We start from the raw sequence: 27,161 nt of genomic DNA, 5'->3' as shown, positions 1-27,161 counted from the left end.
TCTGACGACACAGTTGCAGGTCTGATGACACCCACAGTGTCTGTGTGTTTAGCTGTAATTAGCAAAGAGCTGCTTTCAACGAGAGCAGTGCTTCATAAACATGCTCCTGTGTTAGCATGAGCATGTTTGTCTGACCCACTCTGCTGCTTTGACTCAATGAGGCGCATGAGGCAGCTTTGTCCAGTCAGACAACATTGAGTTTAGATTGATCATCAGAGACCAGAGAGTTGTGTTCTGCTGGACACGGAGCATAGACGCTCTACTGTTGTCCAAATGATGAAATTACAGTTTAGTTTATTGTGATCAGATAAAATGGGACATATGTAGCTAATAGTGTTGTAGTATATGCTATGTTAGCTCGTCGCATTAGCAAACACTAAGCACAAAGTCATGTTGTGCTGCTGAATGAAGCCTTCTGCTCGGCCCATACTGTGAAACAAAAGACTAGTTTGGCCAAATCAGGACTGACATCATTGGCAACAGCTGCGGGCTGTACGAGCGGCGTGTCTCCACGTGCACCAGCATTAACACTGTGTGTGTGTGCGTGAGCGTGCACGTGTGTTTGTGTCTGTCAAGATGAGGTGACCTGATTGCTCAGCTGAGCAGTGAGGGAAGACCCAGCCTTGTGTTGTCGCGGTCGCACCAATGGAAAGCACCAGAGATGGTCCACAGAGCCCCCCCCCCCCCCATACTGCCCCATCAGCCCCTCCCTCCCCTCCCCCCCCCCCCCCGCCTGCCCCATCAGCCCCACGGCCCAGCCCTGTGTGTTTTGTCTGTGTGCCATGCCCCCCATCCAAGCGCCTCCTCCCATCTCCAGCCTCCAGCACAGACACACTCCTGAGCATGCCAAAGCAGATTTGGAGATGAAAAATGATCCACCACTGGCCGTGCAATGCTGTATCAGCTCCCAGCTATAGAGTGGAGGGTCAGGCCAAATCCTGTTTAAAGAGCCTTTATCCTTATTGCTGTAGAGATAGCGCTAGTTACAACTGGACCTCTCCTCTCCTTTCTCTTAGCAGGCAAAGCACAGGAATGTGTAGAGTATAATGTGGGAGTTTGTGTGTGCTGCTTTAAAGGCTGACAGTGTGTAAAACGTGCAGTGAAACAGGCCTGGCTCTGCTTAAGGAGCTGTTAATGTACTTTAAATGCACTTCAGTTGTGTTGGTTTTGGCATTACATGACTGTCTAAATGAGCTCTCTGACGCTCTTCTCGCTCTGTTGTAAATGTAATTATCTTGTGTGTATAACATATAAAACAAAGATGTCACCAGTGGAGCTCTTTTGAAACTGCATCACCATATAAAACTCAACCACAGTCCAGACAAGCGTACATCCTCCTGGAGAATCTTTTAACATAGTACAAATTTGAACCTGTGTCACATACACACAAAAAAAAATCAATAAATAAATGTGTTATTCATTTATTTTCTTTGGGCCAGTACACATTTTATGTTCTTTTACACTGGAACATCCGTGTTGACATTAGTGCGGTCGTAGCAACTGAAGCAAGAACAACAAAAACATGCAAAAAATGTGCTTGGTTATCTTCAGTCCAACCCACTTTATTTATATTGCACATTTCATAAACAGAACAGTTTCTAAAGTACAATACAGATACAGATCTTTATTAAATAACACTAATAATTTCAGTAGTAATCAGCCATCAATTATTTAATATTGTGTAATTCATTTCCATCCCTCTTTTGTCAGGTTGAAGTATACCAGGCTCATAGTTAAACTGTCTGTCTGGATAAAGCCGGTTGTTTCCTCTGTAAAGTGGGTGGTCTTATTACTGCACATGTACGCACAAACACACACATACACACACACAAGTGGCCCTTAGTCCCTGGGGGTCTCACCTCACATGCACCGCAGCCCACTGTGTGTTTGGACCTATGCTTTAATAACCTTACCAGAGCCATCTCACCCCTGCTGCTATGCCTTATTACTCCCAGTAGCCTCTGCAGCTTTGTCCAGAAGAAACAGCGGAGAGGGGCTGGTGCAGGCGAGCGGGCTCCTGTGAGGGGGGTGGGGGTCTGGATAGGGACGTAAAAATAATCAAAATATCGTGATGCTGCATCGTCCAAGATCTCTCAGTAATATCGTTGGCCATCACAATATATGAAAAGCTTAAAGGTCCTACATTACACAAAATTGATTCTTGTGAGCCATGTTATAGTGCTGTTACCTCCTCAAAAACATATCTGGAGTTGTGTTTTGTTTCATCCACACATGTTGGAGTAACGCTTTAACGATAAACGGTAGCGATATTTATTACGATATTTTGTGGAGATTAACAAAACTGTGAATATGCTATGTTTGCATCATAATCCGAACACCTAAGGATTAAAAATGCTTCACAACAAACATAATTTCATCACGCAGACTGGGCTAAAACAGGGCAAAGGATCATGGTCTATGTAGTTCTGTTTGTTTAGTTGATGCTGCGCCACAACAATAAATTTAAGCAAAGAAACTCGCATGATATTATTGATATTACTTTCGAGGGATCTGGATCGTTACATGCCTAGATCTGGAATGAGACGTTGAGGATGAGGAGAAGGGGGGAGAAGGAAGCGGAGGAAGAGAAACAGGAGAAAAGAAGAGAGCCGTGACGGAGGTATAGGCTGTGCAGAAGGCTGGAGTATTGACGGGATTCAGATAAGTGAAGGATTAGTGCACAATGAGCCCCAGAGCTGCTGTTTTCCCATTCACAACAGGCTCTGCTGAAGTGGCCTCTCTTAATCAGCTGTGAAAAGGGAAAGGTCTTTACATGCATGTGCTCGTGGAGGAGGCTTCTGCGCACATTATAATGCACATAATGCCATATAAGGGCACGGACGCTGAAAATACTTGATTGAATTGAATATTTAAAAGGTTCATTGTGTAACTTTTGTGGTGGAGGGTCAGTCGGATGCTTTTCTTCATGGAGACGTTATTGCTTTGTCTGGAGTGTTTCACAGTAAACCTTTCTGTCTTCATGGAGACTAAACCAGACGAAGTTACAATCAGATCTGTGGAGAGGCACCCCGCTCACAGTCAGAGTACAAATTTTTGTAAGTGTTTTTGAGCTATAAAACCACCTGTAACTAAATAAATGTAAGGTGGAGCTGTTTCATGTCATACTGTGAAACAATCCAAAACAAAAAGTCGGATAGTGGACCTTTAAAGAAGACTGTTGTGCTTGTGTCTGCTTTATGGTTATAACTGATGACACCCGTGGATCATTATGTTATAATTTGGACATTTTTTAGTTCGCTCCATTGATCTGAAACAACTGAATAAAACAAACAAATCTGCTGATTTAGGAGATGGTGTCGCGGTAAATGTCATCACAACAAAGAGCCACACAGTTGTCGGCACCTCCTGTGGATAGCTGCACATCACACAGGCAAGGCAAGTTTATTTGTATAGCACAAATTGTACACAAAGTAATTCAAAGTGCTTTACAGAATAAGAAAGACATTCAAATCCCAATATAAACATAAATAATTATCATAAAATTTACATTAAAAGTAGCATATCATCCAATTAAGAAAATAAAATTGGAGAACGAACTAAGTACAGAGCAGAGCAGTAGTTGTTTACTTGTTGATTTGTTGGTTTATTAGGATCCCCATTAGCTGTTCCCAGTTGCCAGCTAATCTTCCTGGGGTTCTGTATTTAAAAGACACTTAACAATTTCAAAAAGACATGTCTTAAATAGTATAGTTAAATATAAATAGTATAGAATTAATAACAATTCACAGTTTTAATTAATTTACATCAACTTACAAAACTTAAATATGCAACATGCAATTCATAATTACATGATAAGTTAAACATTTATTTCATAGTTTCATCTTAATTAAAACGAACGGGCATTTCATATTCATAATTGTAAACAAAACTTGCAAAAGATAGTGGGAGGAAAGCACAGAAAGCAATGATGAATTGAATACAAGAGAAAAAAGTTTACTGAAACTCTGAGAAGGTAAATGAGAAGAGGGAAGAACTGTAACATGGTTAAAAGTTGTTTGAAAAGTTGATTTTACAAAAGAGGTCTGCTTGAAAGTGGACAATGACTAATAATATGAAATCAGCATCACATTGATTATGTCCTAACTAGAAGTGACAGCGCAAAAAACACTTCCTCTTTTCTTCTTTCTTCAGGATATGAACAACTACAGTAGCCTTAAATGAATCCTTTTTATATCATTTTTATTTGGAGTTAAAAAAAAATGTCTTCCTTGCATTGGCGTATGTAATTAATTTAAGATGACATAAAAACTGAAGATTCACACATTTAAAAAACTGGAATCAACAAATATGTAGAAAGGCTGTTCCAAGAATTCAAATGACACCTCAATCTTCAAATAGTTGGCAGGATATTTCAAAGGGAGCGAGTGTGCGTGTACGTGCTAGAAGAGTTTCAGATTTTTGGTTATGGAGTATTCAAACCAAAAGACTTTAAACAGCAGTGTTGTTACGATACTAAAATTTCAAACTCAATTTCGGTACTGAGGGCTTGATACTGAAACGACGATGATAAAAACACTCACTTTCTTTAGATAATGTGATTTTATACGTTAAATTGAAGAACGTTCTTTTGCGTTACCATGTGGCCTCATGTAGACCATCTCAAAAAATGTGAATATCATGAAAAAGTTTAACATTTTTTGTCACTTAATTGAGAAAGTCGTGGCTTGAAGGCTTCACTCTATGCACCATGAGTCTATATAACATACAGTATGTGTTTGACTTTTTGAATCAAGTGACGAAAAATATAAAATAATACAACTTTTTCATGATACTCTAATTTTGATGGTCTGTATATCTGTGTAATCTCTCAGTGGTTTAATGTAAATGTAAAGATCACTGGTTGAGCGATCAGATCCAGTTTCCCACAGGTTGGCGGTGCAATTCCAGCTCCCACAGATGAATGCCGTCATTGTGTCCTTGGGCAAGACACTTAAACACCTCACCTCTTGTGTCTGTGTGTGAATGGTTCCTTGACGTAAAGCGCTTTGAGTGCCTTGAAGGTGGAAAAGGGCTGTATAAAAATGTGACCATTTACCATTTAAAGCTATTCAGAAAAGGTTCATTTTTGTCTTGTGAATGTGACTTTTTTAGTATCGATACCTTCTCAAATGAGTATTGAGTACTGATACTAGTTTTTTTTACAACCTATAGTTACAGTTTGATCTTTATTCATCACTACCTTATTGACATGTATCAGAAATAGGTAGTAAGAATGTAAAAATATGCAAATCTTACAGTATGATATTAATTTCACGATGAAATATTTATGCTACTTTTTCCTTTTAAAACCCCTTGACAAACTTTTAAGGCTATATTACTATCATATTACAAATAATTAACATAGAAAAGTTCACTTCATACTGTCTACATTGAAAAGGAACAAAGGATCATGGTCTTTGTAGTTCTCTGTAGTTTTTTTTTAGCTGTGGCTGTACCATAAAAATCAATTTAAGCAACAAAGTTTATAATTCAATATATTGTGACGCTCGATATTATTGTGAGACTTTTGACGATATGATATCATGATATTTCGATTATCCCTCAAAAAACCCACAGATACTCCACTATCTGACCTCTCTACTTCCAAAAATTGCTCAAAAATTCACTTAGCAGTAACTGAATATACCCCATAATAGAGTACTTGTTGTCATTGCATCATCATCTCCAGTCCTTTAACATTGTCAGGCTGCCGGTGCGTTAACAAAGCCCGCGCTACTCTCCTTTAGAAATATGAGCACTGCATAGAGCTATTGTTACACACTGTTGGAGTACACAAAGGCATATGTCATAGTAGCATTTCCTGTTGATGTTGAGAAATATTCACAGTCAGATCTCAGTATAAGCTTTTTGAAGTACAGACTGATATCTCTCTGTATTTTATATAGAGGGATAACTGCAGTGGTGGATGAAGTACTGGTTGTTTTATTAAGTAAAAGTACATATATATAAAGGCAAAAAGTTGAAGTAAAAGTATCACATGAAAAAATCGACTTAAGTAAAAGTATTTAAGCACCTGTTTAAAAATGTACTAAAGGGTAAAAGGTGAAAGTATTTTGCAGAGATTTTTAGAACAATTAAAAGATGAAATGTAGTGATTTTGATAAAGAATTTAGCAGCTTTTAGGTGATTCAATTGATTTCTTAATTTTACTAGCCATTTTTGTGTTTTTGTGTATTTGGTTTGCTCAAAGTTGGGATGTTAATTCAAATGAAATGTGCTAAAAATAAAGTCTAAGCCGTTTCAGCAGGTCTCAAACCATAAACAAAAGTACTTTTTACTTTTCAATCCACATCTAAAATGTAGTGGTGTAGAAAGTACAAATACATGTTCTCAAATGAAGTAAAAATTAAAAGTATCCACTGTAAAATTGACTTAAGCAAAGATACCTACAATTTTCTACTTAAAGGTGTACTATGTAACTTTTTTGCTGGGGGTCCATCGCCTGCTTGTTTCTATGGAGGAATGTTCCACAGTATGACATTAAACAGTTCTACCTTATATTTATTCAATTACAGGTGGTTGTATATCTCAAAAATACCTAGAAAAAAAGGTATTCTGTGAGCGGGGTTGCCTCTCCACAGATCAGACCTGTAACTCTGTCTCAAAAGTTACACAATGCACCTTTAACTATTGTACTTTTACTTTTCTACTTCATTTCCTCCCACCATTGGGTAGCAGCGTGGTCATTCCTCCTTCACAGAGTCTGGAGCCAGAACTTCACATCTTCGTCCAATCAGATTTGTTTATTTCAGTGACACATGAGACGAAGGAGCTCATCGGTCACACATCATTTACAAACAAAATCAGGCTTTAGTCCTTCGCTTATTGATTCTGCAGAAATCCTCCATGTTTTCCAATCTTCTGTGATATTTTTCCCTTTCTTTTTTCCTCATGAGCCAGATTTGTTTTGATATGGACGAGCCATGCGTGTCCCTGATTGGCCAAATGTGTATTTTTGAATGAAAAAGGAATTCAAATACTAAGTTCTACATTAGCCGTGATTTAACCTGGGTTCTGTAAGTTCTGTATGTGCTGAAATGTGTCAAAAAATATCATTTGTAACTTTTTTTTTTGCTTTATATGGGACCTTTAAGTAGAAGTACAAATACAGGGACAAAAAATGTAAACAAAAATATCACATGAAAAATGAAAGTAAATTAAAGTACCTGTTTGAAAATATACTTGCAGAGATTTTTTAGAACAATTAAAGGATGAAATGTAGTGATTTTGATAAAGAATTTAGCTGATTTTAAGTGATTAAATTGATTTCTTTTTTTTCTTTTTTTTTTTTTTTAAAATACTGCGCCCTGAGTACAAATCTTGGTGGGTTCCTTCATGAAAATTTTATATTACAGATTTCGTGAAGGCCCCCCTCTCACTCTGGGCCCTGTGTAAATGGTTCCCTTTACCCCCCAGTTCGACGCCCCTGCTTGTACACTGCAAAAAGCTAAAAAGCCAAATTTAAGTGCAAAGAATTGTTGTTTGTTTTATTGTAATTATAGCAAGCTGTACAAAAAGTCTTCTTCCATTGGTAGATCATTTTACATCTCAAGTGATATGTACTGAAATCCGGACTCAAGTAATCTTAATTTGGCTAGTGATTTGTGTATGTGCAGCCAAGTCTTTCTAGGGAAAACCTCTGAGTGTCAGGTGTCTTCTTTGTTTTTTTCCTGAAAGGCCCTTTGCATCCAGTTTCATCAAGAGGTCACCCCAAATGTCAAAGTTGAGTCTGTGGAGGGTGAAATGTTTAACTTTTCTGGTGGAACGTCCGTTAAATACTTTTGTCCATGGAGATGTTATTGCTTTGTCTGGAATGTTTCGCAGTATGGGATTAAACCTTTCTATCTTCATGGAGACCTAACCAGATGCAACCCCGCTCACAGTCAGAATGCTTGTTTTTCTAGGTATTTTTCAGCTATAAATCCACCTGTAACTAAATAAATATAAGGTAGAGCCATTTAATGTCATACTGTGGAACATTCCAGGCAGAGCAATGACATCTCCATAGAAATGAGTTGGTGACAGACCCTATTTGTTCCATTGGTAAATAATACTCAAGTGAAATGTAGTGAAATCAGGATAAAACATTCTTAACTCCAGTAATCTTAACTTGGCTGGATTTTAGTTTTTGCAGTGTATGCCTGATGATTTGTGTATGTGCAGCCAAGCCTTTCTAAGGAAGACTTCCAAGTATCAGGTGTTGGTCTGTTTCTTTCTTTTTTTTCTGAAAGGCCCATAGGATCCAGTTTCAGTAAGAAAGTCACCCCAAAGGTCAAAGTTGAGTCTAAACATTTGAGTTTAAACATTCATAAACATTCAGTCTGCGGAGGGCGAGAAATTGAACTAAAGTTTGCATTTAGCTGTGTTGACTAGTGAACACAACTAGCAACAGTTAGATCCACTTTAATTACAAAAACTACTGAAAAGAAACATTGTTTAAAGGTGCATTGCACAATTTTTCTGGTGGAGGGTCTGGAATGTTCCATAGTGTAACATTAAACAGCTTTACCTTACATTTATTCAATTACAGATGGATTTATAGCTGAAAAATACCTAGAAAAACAGGCATTCTGATGGTGAGTGGGGTCGCCTCTCCACAGATCTGACCTGCAACTTGACTTGGTTTGGTCTCCATGAAGATAGAAAGGTTTAATCCCATACTGTGAAACATTCCAGACAAGCATCTAAATAGAGAAACACTACGGGAGCATTCTAACATTGTAAGTAACTGGACTATACTTGAAAAGGTATTTTATTAGAATTTTGACATAAAGAATAAAGTCTACAAGGCCACAAATGGTGTTGAGTGTGAAGAAAAACAACGTACTTGAGCAGCATGTACACAATGGCAGTATCAGGGACAGACACTTGACGCGTTGAAAAGCTAACACTTATGTTCTAGCAGTTCTCCATGTTCTTTTTACAATGTTAAAGACAATATACATGTACAATCACTTTGCAAGGCCGTGCCTTACCAATATACACAGGACCAGTGAGTTTCAATGCGTGTCTTTGCTTTGTAATTGTATGAAAGATGAAGGAAATACTTCACACTATTTTCTGATCTATGTTATCATGTTGTTTCTTCATCAAAAACAGACCTGGAGTTGTGTTTTGTTTCATTCACACATTCAACACACAACCCTGCATATTTAGGGGTCTTCTCTTAAATAAAAAAACACTCTGTTCCATTTTGTGATCTCATGTGGTAATACAGGAAGTGCTCCACTATGTTTCTAAACTCTACACATCTTCTCTAGAATCATTTGGATCATTTCAACCCTTAAATTCCCAAACTCTGGTGAACTACGGCTTCATGACATCACAAGGTGGAACATTTTAAGCTTTGGGGATCTAGCCAAGACTTACTCGAACATATGCGAACAAAAAAAAGCACAACAGTGTCAATTTTACATGATATAGCATCTTTAAAAGTCCTATGTTAAGCAAAATATACTCTTGTGAGCTTTTAGCCATGTTAGAATGTTGCTACCTCCTCAAAAACATACCTGGAGTAGTGTTTTGTGGAGCACTTCGTGTATTACCACATGACATCACAAGTTGTAACAGAGAGTTTTCCGTTTCAGAAAAGAATTCAGCTTAAATATGCAGGATTTGTGTGTTAAACAAGCGTGAATGAAACAAAACACAACTCCAGGTCTGTTTGTGACGAGGAAAAATTATAACAGATCAGAAAATAGCGTAGTATGAGCCCTTTCATTCTGTTATACTTTACTTTACTGGAGTATTCCGATACAGCCAGTCACATGCCTTCTGAATGACATTTGTATTTTGTTCTCCAGCTCGGCACAGTACACGGCCTGTAAGTACTCGTGCTTGTACTCCTGTCTGCTACTTCACTTTGTACACCAACTGCGCATAAGTACCTCTCCAATGTGTAAGAGATCTAACTGCTGTCACTATAAATAAGGCATGAGGAGGGCTGCCATATTAATAAACTACCTGGGGCTGTCATTGTCCCATTTCTCAGTGAATGGGGTGGATAGCAGCAGTAATTATTTGGCAAGCAGCCTGATTTCTTGTTGCATCTTTATTAGTTAAGCCAAAAATTAGAACACTGCTGTCTAGTGTATTGTTTCTATTATATTTTTGAACCCAATTTCCAAACACTTGACATTGTTGGCACATTCGGAAAAATCGTATTAGTTTTTAATAAAACATGCTTTTCTTTTGGGCTCCTCTGTGTGTTGACTTTGCCTTCTACTTGTAAATTAGTAATTTCTCTAATACATGAAATTGCTATTTTCTAGTTTAGTACAGTAAATTTCAAGTGTCAAATTAACACTTAAAGAGTAAAATTTTACTCTATTTCCGAGTGTATATGGTCCTTATCTGTACAGAGTAAAATTTACTCTAGCTTCAGAGTAAAAATTTTCAGTGTCAAATTTACACTTAAAGAGTAAGCTGATGACACTCTGTAGTGTTTTCAGAATTTTTACTCTAGTCGATTATTTACTCTACACAGAGTGAATAGTACTAAAAGTAGTGTTCATTGTTTACTCTGTTGCAGTGCTAATAATGACACTTATTAGAGTGATTTTAATAACAGCTATAACACTCCATAGAGTAAAAATTACTCTTTGTAAGGGTCATATTTAATCATCATATTTACTCTTGCAAGAGTTAATTTCACAATTTTATAGTGCAAATTACACTCTGCTACTAAAGAAATAAAACCACAAATTGCAAATATAAATGCCAATTTATTTATGTTAAAACATCATTTCAATAAAACATTGACTTAAGATACAAAATGACAGTAAGGTACAACATACTTGGATGAATCCAAAGTTCCATACTTCATTTGAACATCAAATGGCTTGTAGTAACACAGTTCGCTCACTGTAAACACTTTTGAAACTTTGTCTGGATGCCGTTGGATCTTAAAAGCATAGAAATGTTGGTCAAAAACAGACAGTGTCCATAAGATCACCACAGAAGACAACAGTCTCATTGATCACAGAAATGGCTTTGATCATATAAAACACAGGTATTCCAGAAAGTACCTTTGTACAGACAATGCAGTTTGGACGATATTCTGTCCCATGACATTTAACCCACTTAACGGAAAATACATTTGTTGATAAGTCACATTTCAACTTGGAAGCAATATCTGGACCTTCTCTGATCTGACAAAGTGGGATGATCTTTCCTGGACCTAAAGTTAGCTGTTCCTTGGTAAATGACTCCTGGCCCAACGCCATACAATTCTGGTGCTTCTTGGCTAAAGTCAGTGTGATGTTTTTGAAGCTTTTCAACTGTTTTTTAAAGAAGTTATGTTTGGCTTCATAGCGCATGCACCAAAAGTAGAGGACTGGGCCAACTTTTCTTATGCTACGGGGATAGTGGAGCATAAAATGATGCTTCGGAAGGAGATTCATTGTTGGAAATAAGCGCTTAAAAAGTCTATGATGATCAGCGATTAAATGTTTTAGGTATACCGTCATACCTTTAGAAAGAACAGGAGAAAATATAATGTTGACAATTTGGAGAAGCAAAAGCAGAAGTTCCCAATGCTCATCTCCTGTCTCTATTAAATCCCCGAACAACAAAGGCAAGTTGCGCAGTAAGCACCAAGATTGTATAGCGTTAAGTCCCAAATCATTGCTTCCATCACACAATTTGATTCCTGGTGGTCGATTTCGCCGTTGAATGTAGCCATAATCAAAAGCATGTATTCTACCTGAAAGCTGCTCTGCACTAATATAGTTTTCTTGAATGTACTGGAGAATAAGCTTCATTTCAAACTGCCCAACACCCTCTAGAATGTCATGCATGATATCAACAGCAAAATTGTTGGCTGTGTTAAAATACTGCAGTGAATTCAACAAACAACTGCGTTTCACACCAAATACATGAGACAGTGTAGAGTCTGAGTCAGCAGTTTGACAATGCTGTGCATGTAACTCAACAGTTCTTAATATTACTTCAGGATTGTCTTCACAGAATACAGTTTGGAATTTTTCTTTTTCAAGAAGACAGAAGCGACAGCAATAGCGAGCCCCAAATGACTCCACAAAGCCAAAAATACTATGCAAGCCAAGATTGTCTCCTGTTACTTGAACTATTGTTCCATAAACAACATGATCAGACCTGGGAACTTTAAGACCCTCATTCTCNTACACAGTAAATTTCCAAGTGTCAAATTAACACTTAAAGAGTAAAATTTTACTCTATTTCCGAGTGTATATGGTCCTTATCTGTACAGAGTAAAATTTACTCTAGCTTCAGAGTAAAAATTTTCAGTGTCAAATTTACACTTAAAGAGTAAGCTGATGACACTCTGTAGTGTTTTCAGAATTTTACTCTAGTCGATTATTTACTCTACACAGAGTGAATAGTACTAAAAGTAGTGTTCATTGTTTACTCTGTTGCAGTGCTAATAATGACACTTATTAGAGTGATTTTAATAACAGCTATAACACTCCATAGAGTAAAAATTACTCTTTGTAAGGGTCATATTTAATCATCATATTTACTCTTGCAAGAGTTAATTTCACAATTTTATAGTGCAAATTACACTCTGCTACTAAAGAAATAAAACCACAAATTGCAAATATAAATGCCAATTTATTTATGTTAAAACATCATTTCAATAAAACATTGACTTAAGATACAAAATGACAGTAAGGTACAACATACTTGGATGAATCCAAAGTTCCATACTTCATTTGAACATCAAATGGCTTGTAGTAACACAGTTCGCTCACTGTAAACACTTTTGAAACTTTGTCTGGATGCCGTTGGATCTTAAAAGCATAGAAATGTTGGTCAAAACAGACAGTGTCCATAAGATCACCACAGAAGACAACAGTCTCATTGATCACAGAAATGGCTTTGATCATATAAAACACAGGTATTCCAGAAAGTACCTTTGTACAGACAATGCAGTTTGGACGATATTCTGTCCCATGACATTTAACCCACTTAACGGAAAATACATTTGTTGATAAGTCACATTTCAACTTGGAAGCAATATCTGGACCTTCTCTGATCTGACAAAGTGGGATGATCTTTCCTGGACCTAAAGTTAGCTGTTCCTTGGTAAATGACTCCTGGCCCAACGCCATACAATTCTGGTGCTTCTTGGCTAAAGTCAGTGTGATGTTTTTGAAGCTTTTCAACTGTTTTTTAAAGAAGTTATGTTTGGCTTCATAGCGCATGCACCAAAAGTAGAGGACTGGGCCAACTTTTCTTATGCTACGGGGATAGTGGAGCATAAAATGATGCTTCGGAAGGAGATTCATTGTTGGAAATAAGCGCTTAAAAAGTCTATGATGATCAGCGATTAAATGTTTTAGGTATACCGTCATACCTTTAGAAAGAACAGGAGAAAATATAATGTTGACAATTTGGAGAAGCAAAAGCAGAAGTTCCCAATGCTCATCTCCTGTCTCTATTAAATCCCCGAACAACAAAGGCAAGTTGCGCAGTAAGCACCAAGATTGTATAGCGTTAAGTCCCAAATCATTGCTTCCATCACACAATTTGATTCCTGGTGGTCGATTTCGCCGTTGAATGTAGCCATAATCAAAAGCATGTATTCTACCTGAAAGCTGCTCTGCACTAATATAGTTTTCTTGAATGTACTGGAGAATAAGCTTCATTTCAAACTGCCCAACACCCTCTAGAATGTCATGCATGATATCAACAGCAAAATTGTTGGCTGTGTTAAAATACTGCAGTGAATTCAACAAACAACTGCGTTTCACACCAAATACATGAGACAGTGTAGAGTCTGAGTCAGCAGTTTGACAATGCTGTGCATGTAACTCAACAGTTCTTAATATTACTTCAGGATTGTCTTCACAGAATACAGTTTGGAATTTTTCTTTTTCAAGAAGACAGAAGCGACAGCAATAGCGAGCCCCAAATGACTCCACAAAGCCAAAAATACTATGCAAGCCAAGATTGTCTCCTGTTACTTGAACTATTGTTCCATAAACAACATGATCAGACCTGGGAACTTTAAGACCCTCATTCTCAAGAATTTTAAGATCACCGACAAGAGGCTCAAGTATAGCGTTAAAACCATACCGCTTGACATCTTGGGCATGAAAAAGAGCACACAAGTAAATATTTGATAGTGAAGAATTATAAACCGGTGGGAAATTCCTCAATGTAAAATAAATGGCACCCAATTTGTGAATCCCCTTTTTGGAGCCTAGAGGATTTGCAGTTTCAAAATCATCATAAAACAACTGAATCTGCAAAGCATCTATCTTCTGAGAGAAGAGAAGATTTTCTTTCAGATAGGTGGCATCCATTATGTCCGAATATGTGCCTTCATTTTCATTATGTGGACTGTTTAAAATTACGGCCAGATTAGGGTTTAGATAAACAGTTTTTAGGGTTTCCAAAATTGGGATGTATGCAAATTTATCAGTAACAACAACTTGCTCATAGGTACCAGTAGATTTGTTTCTTCTACTATCAAATCGTGTGCCAAGAACCTTTTCAACTGGGTCAACAATTTTCCATTTCTCAGCAAAATGTTTTACTCGTTTACTTTCTGAATTTATGGGTGTAAATGGATTCTCAAGCATATGAAAGGACTGCTCAATTTTGTTCATAATTTCTGTATCCTGTGAAGACAAACACTGTAAAGCTGCATTTTTAGCCTGAATGTGGATCTCAGTAAAAGCTTCCTCCATGCAAGAAACAAAACCATTCAGGGTTGACTGACTTAAACCAGCTGCCTTAAGCTGTGCAACTGCAGAGGCGCATATATCTAGAGTGCTCTTGTTAGAAGGTTGAAGCTCATCTGAAGTTCTCTCTTCCATGTAACCCATGTGTGTCTCACTTTGACAACTGCCACCAACATCTGGGACAACATCAGCCAATTCAGTAGCTGTTGCACTATGGTCACTGTGCTTGGCATTTAAGTGCTTTCTAAACCCAGAGAAGGAACCAAACACACGACCACATCCAGTCTCAACACATCTAAGACGGAGGGTTTTTCCTGGAAGAAACCCATGGAACAGTTTGATATGCCTAACAAGCAAATTTGAACTCTGGAACTCAGCTCGGCAAACACTGCACTTCATAGAAACACTAATGAAGTAACCTTGCTCTTATTTCTGCAATACGGGGTCTCTCCCTCACCTTGCCAACATCAATATTGTAAATTGTGGTCTGAATGAATGTGTACATGTTGTACAACATGGTGTGGTATGATGTGCCAAACACAAAATGTGCCTTAAACAACTCATCAAAAGAACTTAAAGAGGAGTTAGACATACAGGGGATGGCAGTCTTGTCCAGGATAATGAAGTACTGGCTGATCCTGTTCCTTTGGGTGCCAACAGCAAGGAGATAAGGCTGAGTGCTAGAAGTGATGGTGTCGAGATGTTCTTCGATACTTGTGCCACTCTGAAAAACATGTAAAAGATGTTTAGTTTTAAAAATAACAGCATAAACTTGTTCTTATGACAGACAAAAAAATTTAGGCAACTTTGCACTGGTTAACATGGTCAGAAACTTTTTTTTTCCAGTGATGAGCAAGAAACTATGCACACCTTCTTGAAGACCACAAGATGTTTTTCTGCTTGAGATGCTGACATCTTCCCCGGTTTCTTACGGCCTTGAGCAGTGGGTGGAACAAGATGCAGAAGCAACAAAATAGAAGCAAAGTCACTATCCCAGCCTTTGAAAAGAAAAAAAGAAAAACACAACACACATTGTTTTACTTAAAAAACTGATGTTATGTTTTGAACTGAATTTTAATTCTTAGAGGTCATTTGCATGTTAAAGAATTTGAAAGGTTAGTTAATAACTTACCAAAGTCAGCACCATCAGCATCATCCTCCTGAGGATCTGCAGCCAATAGGAGGTCATTTAGCTCTGTGGTGGAGGGAAGCTTTCTGCACTGCTTGATTATCTTCTCCTTGAACATTGTTGGCCATTTCTCCAGAAACTTGCCAGATACATCCTCACCAAACATCAGAACAAAATCTTGTTCAATCTGTATTAAGAGAGAATGGATTGATGAATTTGCAGCTGATTGTGCCTTTTGATTTACTATGAACCTTAAATTCATCAGATCAGATTTATTTTATCAGTAAAAAAGGGATAAATATATGTATTTAGGTTTTAAATCATTGCAATATGAGTAGACCTATTCTACAAAATTATTAACTAATCAAATATGCACGTAATATCTGATGTCTAGACATAGCCTCAATTCCAATACTCATAATTGATAATTACCAATCCTTTGACGTCTTTGAATCGAGGGAAGTGTGACAGTATGTTGCTTGACAACTGGGGGTCCAGGACCATGCTTCGACGATGAGCAAACGTTTGCTTCATTTTTCTTCTTCACTGTGTTTTCATCAGAGGAGTGTTTCATCAGGGACATGGCTTCTCGACATTCTTCTTCACTCATTGGTGGCTCTGGAAGATACTGGGACTCCCGCCTGGCTGTTGGTCCTCCCAACAGTTCGTCACCGCTCATTCCTTCAGTGGAGGAGGCTAGAATGCACAAATAATCAAAATAACTGCAGGACAAAACAGCCCTCAAAATGTACAATATTTTGTCTTGATGTATTTTAAAAACTTACCTTCAATTGATTTTCTTTCTTGGGCATTGCATCTTTGAATGTATTTAAGCCTCCAAGCCAAGTAGCCACTGTCACTTTTACCATCATAATAATGCTCCTGGATGTAACATTAATAATAATAATAATAATAATAATTAAAAAAAAAGATTTTTAGTGAATACAAGATAGATTAGAAATTACTAATTCACTGAAATATACTACTCACGTGTCCATTTTCTGAGAAGGGGTCCCAGAGATGGGGGAACAAGCTCACAATTCCTCTGGCATATTTTTTCTTTCACTCGTCTGGGTGGAGATGTACTGCAAAATTAGAACGATAAATTACCATTTCTGTACATTAAAAGCTGCAGATAAATAAAAACATACCCATTTTTCTCTGTCATATCAGCAGCAAGAATGTTCACCATTTTTTTTCGGGTGTCATCTGCCAAAGACTTAGTTCGATTGTACTCCATTATTACCCTTTCTCCCCCAGGCTTTTTGGAAAGAATGTCTTTCACCAACTATATAAAAAGAAAAATGAAATAGGTATTAAAACCAAGCAATTCAAAATATACAGTATTCAAGCTGTACACCTTCACTTAAGTCATACATGCTTAGCCTCGTCATCCAGCCGCTGACGCTTCGAAGCAGGACTAACAGGAAGTATGATTGTGTCCTGGGAGTCACCACTGCTGGGTGAAGAAGCACAAGGCCCAGGAGAAGAGAAACTCTCAACATTCCCTTTGTAAAAAGAAAAGTAAAACAAACATTAAAAACATACTGTGTTCTGAGACCATCAGTGAGTTAAGAAAAACAATTAAAGTAAAGAGTGGCCAAGTCATGTTTAACAAACAATACAAACCAGTATCATATGTGATGGTCAGAAACACCAGTTTGAGGATCCTTTACCACATCCTCAAAAACATCCTCATCAAGCTCAGTTCCAGAACTGTCAAGGACACGTACACCTTCTGTCACAGCTGGAACACCAAACTTGGTAAATGCTAATAAGAAATAAACAGTATGAACAATTTGTAAATAAAATGTGACTCCGCCATACACAAAGGACATTTCAATCACTTACAAGCCATGTTTCATTTGCAAAATTATTCTCAGAGTTCATTATATTTACTGCTATCAAACATTGAATTAAAACTAAATAATGCTGTTCTTTTCAGTGTAATTTGTTGCTGTAATACCAGCACCACATCTGACAGTTAAGATTAGTACTGTTCTGATATTTAAACAGTTTATATTAGTTACCAGTTACAAGTTGAAAATGTGGTCATTATACTATATTACTTACCTGCATCCAGAAATGCTGTCAGATTCGGCTCAGGAACTCGAACAAATTTTTGGACGTTGGCTATTTTAACTTTCAGCAGCATTTTTCCTGAAAAAAGACAGAACATGTTTATAATGCCAAGACACTCTTCACTGTATTATGAAATCCATACAGTTCAACCGTTATTTTGTGCACACTTACACCAATGCTGCCGTGCTCGGGCACGAATGTGGGAGATTTTGTTGCCTGCACGTTCACCTGCACAAATAAAAACACGGCACCGGTACAGTGACGTCACCACACAGAGCTGTTTACATGACGAGCTGATGTCTTAACGCTCCAGCGGCGAAAATACGTACAAGAGGACACAAATAGTGGCGCCGATACGAGTCCTGTTGTGATACGCTCCTCCGTGACTCAATGGCAACACGGAGCCGCGCGCTCGCAACAGGGCTTCACATCCTCAGTCCTATTTATGGTGTGCGCGGATCCGTCGGTCGTTTTGGAAAGGAGTTAAAACACTTTCTCCAGTCGGGTTCACCTCCACGCATAGCCCTGACCGGGCTCGTACACTAAAGTCGTGCGTGTGCACGGAAACAAGGTAACGTGCCGTACTTTAGTTCACTTCCCCAAACAGAGCCAAAATGGAAATGTTCCGCGCCTGGATATGGATCGTTTGCATTCACATTAGACACATTTATGGTGCTTGGCTTTCCGTGCTCAGGCACAATTCGACTGGGTTTATTATGAGCACATCCTTAAGAAAACTCCGGTTTACATAGTCCTTTGTCACCGACTATTTCATGGTCCGCCTCAGCTACGCTCCCTATCATAGTCCAGATTCAATCAAATAGTACACATGAACTACTTAATGCTAAAACAACGCAAAAAACCCTTCAGATTATAGTTCTTAGTCGCGCACATTACTTGCTAAGTGTAGCAAAGACATTTGCAGACTGTGACCATGATATAGACGGAGACGGGGCGTTCCTGGTCACTGTCCGTATTGAAATGAATTGAACGGAGAATAAAATCTTACGTTTGGTAGCAATACTTGAAAGTTACCCCTTCGATGTAGATTCTTAGAATATAATTATCCATTTAGAACCATTTTCAAACTGCATATCTGGCAATTCGTTTCAAATTGAGTGTCCGTTTTTTCTCCCCCGAAACTAGCTAGCCAGCCCGCCCGTTCGCACCTCGCGCGGGCTCGATATATAACCGCTTAGTATGTCATAAAACATCACAAGGTAGACAAATAAATATGCTATACCCAGCCATTCTAGCACATTTATACTTGAAATGTAGCTGCTGAAATTGCCAAACTACTACTTACTTGAGACTTGTAGCGGCCACTGGTCGAAGTGAAGCGAGGAGGGAAAAATGGCGGACTCGAAAAAGTTTGAGAGGAGTTTGAGGGGGCGGAGCTTCTCAGTGCAATTATGACACTGAAGGACTTACACTGTGTTTTTACAAGGACGCTAGAGGGAGTATCACTCAATTTTTTTGTAATATATACTCTTAAAGAGTAAAAAAACTTTTACTATGGATTTTTTACACTGGAAATTTACGTGTAGTGGTGGTGCTCATAAACCTAGTTGTTGGTTTGATTCTAGTATTTGTAAAGGTATGTTGTTGTGTCTTAAGGCAAGGCACTTGACTGAACCTTGTCTATGTATTGCAATGGGAGTATGATGTATGAGTATAAATATTTCAAATGAATATTTCAAACTCGAAATCAAGAATCGGAATACACTAGATGGTTTGCAAGAACCCCGGAAGTTGTAGACCGTGCACCGGCCAATCAGCAAAGAGTTGTGAAGCCATGACTGGGTCCCTTTTGTGGTACAGCACAACAGTAAACAAAGCGGTCGAGATGGATGTAGACGAAGCCATACATTCTGTGTTGGCAACAATTCCCGAGATTGAGGATTTAAAGCGGGAACAAAGAGAATGTTTGGTGAATTGTATCAAGGGGTAAGACATTATTTCCCTTCTTCCTATGGGATTAAGCGCATTACAGATGTCACAACCAAACAGCAGCGATTGGTTAAATAAAAAAGTACCCACCTACTTTCTAATGCTGCCAGGTCAGACGGTTTCCACGAAGCAAAAACCGTCCGATGGATCAGGCTAGATTCCAATACCACGATGACAATAGAATGATTTTCATTAAATAACAGTACTTTATTTTATATTGCCATGTAGTATTATACAGTATCTGTGTAATCCAGGTAGGTTCCATAGTGGTCCATGGGTGTATACTCGTCTGTGTGCTCTTGTACTTGTTCTAATACAGTTCAAGATCATTTTAAAATTCAGGAAAGGTTCATTTCTGTCCTGTGAATGTGACTTTTTTAGTATCGATACCTGCTCTGATCAATAACATATTTATTGATAGTAGTTTTAGTATCAATTAGTATCTGGTTCTTGGCCAAATGAGTATCTAGTTTTAATATTAGTATGGATTAGTATCAAATTTTTGACACTTTTGAAAACCGTATAAAAGTAAATGAACAATGCACCAAAATCTGAATATGTTCAAAGTGGTTTTACATGTGAGACTAGCTTATATTATTAACTGCTTGAAATCACAATTAGTTGAAATGCTTATATATGAAGGCTAATATCATTCATAAGTAATGTTTTGTGACACTTTTGCTTAATGTGTGGATTAGAAAATGGTTTTTGCCCCGGGTTTTGTGGGGCAGAATAATCACACATCATTCACAGCAGAAGTTAATTTATTGTATTTTTGATTACAACATTTCGTAATTGAATAGAGTAATAATTGAAATCACAAACTGAAATTTGATTAACAGCCTTAGCGAATAGTGTAATATATTTCAGTCATTTAGGCGTGTTTTTCACTCACGCACAATGAGTCATCTCTCAAAAAGCAAAATGGCAGGGCTGTTATATGAATTCTCAATTTCACTCTATTCTTTTCAAGTACCAAAATTATCTTAGTCTGTTGGATCACATCACTACGAAAACAAGTCTGGACAAAATGTATTTTCACTTCATCTTGAAAGTCCTATGTTACACAAAATATGACAAAATGTTTTCTCATCAAAAACATACTTGGAATTGTGTTTTGTTTCAGTCACACAAATTTTAGTAATCATTTGTTAACAGTTACCTTTTACCTTTTGTTCAGCAGAAATTAGTAATTCCAGGGCTGAAATTATCCAAATGATTCTAGTGAATTTTTGCCTGATTGATTAACCGGTTTCACTTCGTGGAAACCGTCTGATCTCGCAGCATTAGGATTTGTTCACTCGACGATAGGCGGGTACTTTTTTTATTTAACCAATCGCTGCTATTTGGTCGTGACGTATGTAATGCGCCACTAACTGGGCTATTAGGTTTTTCCCAAATCCCGTAGGAAGAAGGGCAGTAATGTCTTTCCCCTTTATAAAATTCATCAAACATTCTCTTTGTTCTGGCTTTAAATCCTCGATCTCGGGAATCGTTGCCAACACAGAATGTATGACTTCGTCTACATCTGTCTTGACCGCATTGTTTACTGTTGTGCTCTACCACAAAAGGGACTTGAGTTTGACGTCATGGCTTTACAGCTCTTCGGTAATTGGCCGGTGTGTGGTCTACAACTTCCAGGGTTCTTGCAAACCGTCTAGTGTATTTCGATTCCTGACTTAGTCGCTGGAGAGAAATGAAATTGAGTGGCGCCAGCCTGGCTAAGTGAATGTGAATGGAGTTTAAAACATAGTGGAGCACTTCCTGTATTACCACATGACATCACAAGGTGGAACAGTGTTTTCAGTCTGAGAGAAGAATTCAGTCTAAATATGCAGGATTTGAGTGTTAAACGTGTGAATGAAACAAAACACAACTCCAAGTATGTTTTTGGTGAGGCTACAATATTATATAACATGGATCAAAATATAGCATAATATAGGCCCTTGAAGTTATTATTTTGATCTTTTTCTTTTACATTTTATTACAGTAATCTACTTTGTTGTAATGCTGACTAAGAAATACAGTGTGGTCAATTCTGCAATCAAAGCTAATAGCTGCAAAAGACCTGACGGCAACAAGCAGAACAGGTTTGGTCAATGTTTCAGTCCCAGCAATTGTGAAATGATTTAGCGTTTGTGCGTTTGCTGTGTGTGTGCATATGCGTGTGTTTGTGTGTGTATGTGAGAGTGTGTGTGTGCGTGTGTTTTTACATGGCTAAAATGGTTCTGCATCAGTTTGTGTGGGAGATCCTTATTGCCCCTAGCATTCAGCGCATGAAAATCAATGTTTGATTTGCCGGCTGCTTGATAAAGGATTTAATGCTAACATTTCCTCCTCGTGTGTATCATTAGAGGGCCCATATTACGCTACTTTCTGATCTATGTTATAATGTTTCCTCATCAAAAATATACCTTCATTCACACATGTTTAACACAAACCCTGCAAATTTAGTCAGAGTTCTTCGCTCAAACAGAAAACACTCCACCTTGTGACGCCATGAGCATTTTGAGCTTTGGAGAAGTAGACGGACTAATAAGAAAGGATTACTCAAACAACATTTAAGCTATAAAAACCTGTCACTGACCCCTGGCACCATCATCTCAAATTTAAACACCATCACATTCTCAGACCTATTACAAAGATGTGTCCAAACAAAGCATACCGCATACAGTATATATAACTACACACCAGCTGCCACCCCATACTCCCCTCCCCTTCAGTACTTCTGAACCACCGCACTTTGAGCAATACGTGAAACTGAATCAAAAATTAAAGACACAATATATAACTTTTCTGGTGGAGGGTTCATGGAGATGTTATTGCTTTGTCTGGAATGTTTCACGGTAAGGTGAAACATTCATGGAGCCCAAACCAGACCAAGTTACAGGTCAGATCTGTGGAGAGTAGAAGTGTGCAATAATATCAAAATATATCATACTGTTTAATGTGATGATACAGCATCAATATCGTGGTCTGTTGTATCAAGTATTTTTTGGTATTTTGTACTAAGTTATTTTGTTACAGTGCTACAATTTTGTTTTTGTTTAGAGGAAGGAAACTTGTTTATTCGACACATTTGACATTTTCACTGTTTTGATGATTAAAATATTTGTGTTTCATTTGCACAAGATGTGGTTTAACAAAGACTTTTAATATTACAGCCATGATTTAGCCTTTATTTTTTATTGAACCGTATTGAATCTATTTGAAAAATATTTTGTCATAACCTATGTATCGAGGTATGTATCGTATTGACGGCTTCTTAATGATACTCAACTCTATTGGAGAGGCAGTTAGAATGCCTGGTTTTTTGTCTAGGTTTTTTGTTTAATGTTATACTGCGGTACATTCCAAGCAGAGCAGTGACGTATCCATAGAAACAAGCAGGTGACAGACCTCCAAGCTTAATCTACTTAAACTAGACTCTGCAAATAGGAAACAGTCACTGACCCTTGCCCTCCGTCTCAAATTTGAACACCATCAGATTCTCAAGCCTATTACAAAGATGTGTCCAAACAAAGCACACCGCATATATATATATACACACACCCCACCCGCCCCCTTACACCCCCCTTACACCCCTCATACCCCCTCCCCTTCGGTACTCCTTGTTCTGAACGCCTGTATCGACCGGGCTCAGGAGCGGAGAAACGCCTGGCCAGCACACAAAATCAATGGCTGCTGTTTTCCCTCCTCCAAACTCTCCCTGTTATCCAGCGATGAATACAAAGCGCGTATTGTAACAGGCCAGACACGCACGCACACACCTCGCCTTTTTAGCGTCTGCGTCCGCCAGCCCACTCGCGCCCAGGACCACCGGAGATCCCAGCGCGTTACCAGCCCGCTTAACCAGACTAATTGGGAGAAATATGGCACTCACGGCGAGTTTTGCCAGTGTTTTGATTTCAAACACTGTTCAGCTGCCATTGAGAAAGACTAGAGGCTGGTTTGTTATTGCTTCCACTATAAGGCCGTGCTGTGGGTGGAAATTAAACAGGGCACTCTATCAGGTTTTAGTACAGGGCTAAATGCTGTTTTTTTAAAGTATACATTAGTTATATTGAAAAATTGTATGCACTGTTAAGATGGATGGCAGATTTTATTTCACTTTTGCTACAATAATACATGAAACCATATGAAAACTTAAAGGTGTATCACAAATGTTTAAAGAAGTGGACTAAGGGAGTGTGACGTCACCCATAGCGTTCGGCTCAAGTCTAATGAAGCTCATGAGGGTTGTAGTTATAGGAGTAAATTTAGAGAAGAGTTCAGTATTACTTATTTGCAGAGAAAAGAGTGAAATAAAAGCACCAGGATCATGTAGAGCAGGTTAATACGAACATTTTAAGACTAAAATGACGAGGCTCACTGCAGCAGTTATAGAGAGAGGTGCAATGTTTTTCAATCTAAAGTCAGTTGGAGTCAGAGTTAGTGGAGCCGGGAGTGCCCTCCATGCTCACCCCCTGTTTGGAACGTGACGACCAGCGGGTTAGTTATGTCCATTTATATACAGTATACAGTTTATGAGTGATGTGAGAAAAAATGGTAATGTCACGTCTGGGCCGGCAGCCATTTTGGTAGACAAAAACTGTCCATATCAACAAATCAGCATCAACACTGTCAACAGTTATCAGCGCACAGCATCAACAGTCGTCATACAACAGTACAACATCAATATTATCAACAGTTATCTGCGATTTTTAACTTTTCATAGTCACGTTTTTGATCCTCAACATTCAGTGACTTAGAGTAAGATGATGAAGTTACGTCAAAACTATTAAATGAAAAACCTACTTAAGACGAGTTATCTCATAAGACATACGTAACCAACTGTCAACACAAACGAGCGGCCCCACTGACTTTTTGCCTACCAGCCACTGCGCACGTGCGGAAAAGCCGGATGTAAACAAACACAACATTTTCTCATATGAATAACTCAACTTTTCCGGTGGAGATCCCATCACCTGCTGAGATGTTTTTGCGTTTTGTTTAATATAACACTGTTCCAAAGCTCTTGAAATCAAAATAGGTCTGCATCTAATTATAAAGCAGTCTATTGTTCGAGAATCAGGAAGTGCATGGTTAGCCTGTTAGCTGTTTGTTAGCTCTACCGCGACGGCAAATTCTGCTCCGTTGTTGCAAAGGTGAGGATTGATTCACCTTATGCAATTGTTTAAAATGAACTAGTTCTGTTTTTACATTTTAAAGATTGTAAAAGTCAGATACATTGCCTTTTAATTACAAGTGTTTTACATACTGTGATTGAACTCGCCTCTCCACGAATCTGACCTGTAACTTGGCTTGGCAGCATCACCTTTAAAATAACTCACACAAAAAACTTCATAATTCATTGCATAAACTGTGAATAATAAAGTAAAGTTGTTATGAATAAAAATATGATTTAATTTAAACACACTGACACATCGGCCTGGGATATGATATATGTATAATACTAAAAAATACCTTCAAAACTTGTACCTGGATCTGAACAGTGACATTGATTTGCACCAAAACTGCCACCCTCTAACAGGACTTGATTCGAGGTCCCTTGGGTGCTACAGCTTTCCCCGAACCGCACTTTATTATTACCTCCACTCTTTACACGGGGAGCAAAATCAAACACGGCAGCTCTGGAAAGTGTAAAAAGCAGCTTCATCCATCTTGCATTGTGTTGAGTAGAATTAGTAAAGTGGCTACAGAGTGTGTATACAGCCAGAGGGCACCAGACCCCCTTCGCTTTCACCCGTTTCCTCTTTGTTTCTACGACTACACTGGATCTCTCGATACAAGGGATTATACATGGAGGAGAGGGAGAGGGAGGGAGCGATGGAAAAGAAGGTGGCAGATTAGCGTTTGGTCATCCGTCTGTCTGCTGTCAGAAAATAGAATTCATTTGTGTGATCCAGATGCTAAACGCTGAGCTGTGGGTGCACGCCGTGTGGGATGCTCAGACCAGGAAGGGGATTGGCGGCTTGGCTGGGAGAGAGGGAGAGAGAGGTGGATGGGAGAAAGAGAGAGAGAGAGAGAGAGAGTGAAGGAGAGAGGTGGATGGGAGAGGGAGAGAGGAAGAGAGAAAGCAGGATGGGTGGTTGGGAGAGAGAGAGGAGAAGAGAGGTGGATAGGAGACAGAGAAAGAGAGAGAGAGAGGGGAGGAGAGAGGTGGATGAGAGAGAGAGAGAGGGGAGGAGAGAGGTGGATAGGAGACAGAGAGAAGAGAGAGAAAGAGAGGAGAAGAGAGGTGGATGGGAGAGAGAGAGAGAGGAGAAGAGAGGTGGATAGGAGACAGAGAGAGAGAGAGAGAGAAGAGAGGGGGATAGGAGACAGAGAAGAGAGAGAGAGAGAGAGAGAGAGAGTGAGAGAGAGTGGAGAGAGAGAGAGAGGAGAAGAGAGGTGGATAGGAGACAGAGAAAGAGAGAGAGAGAGAGAGAGAGAGGAGAGAGAGGGAGAGAGAGAGGAGAGAGAGTGGATAGGAGACAGAGAGAGAGAGAGAGAGAGAGGAGAGGAGAAGAGAGGTGGATAGAGACAGAGAGAGAGAGAGGGAGAGAGAGAGAGAGAGAGAGATGTGGAGAGAGAGAGAGAGAGGAGAAGAGAGGTGGAGGAGAGAGAAAGAGAGTGAGGAGAGGAGAGGAGAGGAGAGAGGTGGATGAGAGAGAGAGAGAGAGAGGAGAAGAGAGAGTGTGGATGAGAGAGAGAGAGAGAGAGAGAGAGAGAGAGGGGAGGAGAGAGGTAGATGAGAGAGAGGAGAGAGATCAATGGGAGAGAGGTGGATAGGAGAGAGAGGAGAGAGGTGGATGAGAGAGGGAGAGAGGAGGAGGAGAGAGATAGATGGATGGGAGAGAGGAGGAGAGGTGGATGGGAGAGGGAGAGAGAAGGAGAGAAGGTGATGGGAGAGAGAGAGAGCCGAGGAGAGAGGTAGATGGGTGAGAGAGAGAGGAGGAAAAAGATGAATGGGAGAGAGAGAGAGGAGAGAGGTGGATGGAAGAGAGGGAGAGGGGAAGAGGAGAGAGGTAGATGGGTGGATGGGAGGTTGAGAGAGCAGGAGAGAGATGTGGATTAGTGGGTCTGAGGAGGAGAGAGAGTGGATGGGACATAGAGAGGAGGATGGGTGTGCGGAGGAGAGAGAGAGAGAGAGAGAGAGAGAGCGAGAGGATGGGAGGATGGGAGGATGGGGGAGGGAGGTAGCATGTTGTTACCAATATAGACAGCTTTTGTAGTCACTTCTAAGAGGCTGACCTTGTCCTGATGTCTGTATATGTAACCTGCTATAGTCTGCCACCCGGACACAGCACACACTATAAATACAGATT

At 39.0% G+C, this 27,161-nt stretch overlaps 2 protein-coding genes and 1 long non-coding RNA gene across 9 annotated transcripts in view; 1 reads left to right on the top strand and 2 right to left on the bottom strand.

Annotated features, from left to right (window-relative positions):
- zmiz1a (zinc finger, MIZ-type containing 1a) overlaps positions 1 to 27,161 on the top strand; it is a 294,565-nt gene that overhangs the window by 131,575 nt on the left and 135,829 nt on the right. The gene's annotated exons all lie outside the window — the stretch shown is intronic.
- LOC129411508 (uncharacterized) lies at positions 14,085 to 16,323 on the bottom strand. Its single transcript, XM_055162449.1, has 4 exons — positions 16,252 to 16,323; positions 15,823 to 16,006; positions 15,561 to 15,688; positions 14,085 to 15,414 (listed from the first exon to the last, which is right to left on the bottom strand). The coding sequence occupies exons 1-4, from the start codon at positions 16,321 to 16,323 to the stop codon at positions 15,097 to 15,099; spliced, it is 702 nt and encodes a 233-aa protein (XP_055018424.1). The 3' UTR covers positions 14,085 to 15,096.
- On the bottom strand, positions 16,458 to 16,856 carry LOC129411485 (uncharacterized). The gene is made up of 3 exons (XR_008633311.1): positions 16,810 to 16,856; positions 16,605 to 16,701; positions 16,458 to 16,515 (listed from the first exon to the last, which is right to left on the bottom strand). It is a non-coding gene; the product is annotated as an uncharacterized LOC129411485 (long non-coding RNA).

This window comes from Boleophthalmus pectinirostris, unplaced genomic scaffold, assembly GCF_026225935.1.
Source record: "Boleophthalmus pectinirostris isolate CB_2022bp ecotype Guang Dong unplaced genomic scaffold, ASM2622593v1 HiC_scaffold_5, whole genome shotgun sequence".
Taxonomy (NCBI): domain Eukaryota; kingdom Metazoa; phylum Chordata; class Actinopteri; order Gobiiformes; family Gobiidae; genus Boleophthalmus; species Boleophthalmus pectinirostris.
The sequence above is the reverse complement of the archived record's forward strand: the minus strand, read 5'-3'. Positions and strand labels throughout refer to the sequence as shown.

Bases quoted from the DNA above. Each gene is read 5' to 3' on its own strand.
- LOC129411508 (XM_055162449.1), bottom strand. From the start codon at position 16,323: ATGGTCCTGGACCCCCAGTTGTCAAGCAACATACTGTCACACTTCCCT. The intron at 16,007-16,251 runs GTAATTATCAAT...CTCTTAATACAG, and splicing joins TCAAAGACGTCAAAGGATTG to ATTGAACAAGATTTTGTTCT. The intron at 15,689-15,822 runs GTAAGTTATTAA...TTCTTTTCAAAG, and splicing joins TGCTGATGGTGCTGACTTTG to GCTGGGATAGTGACTTTGCT.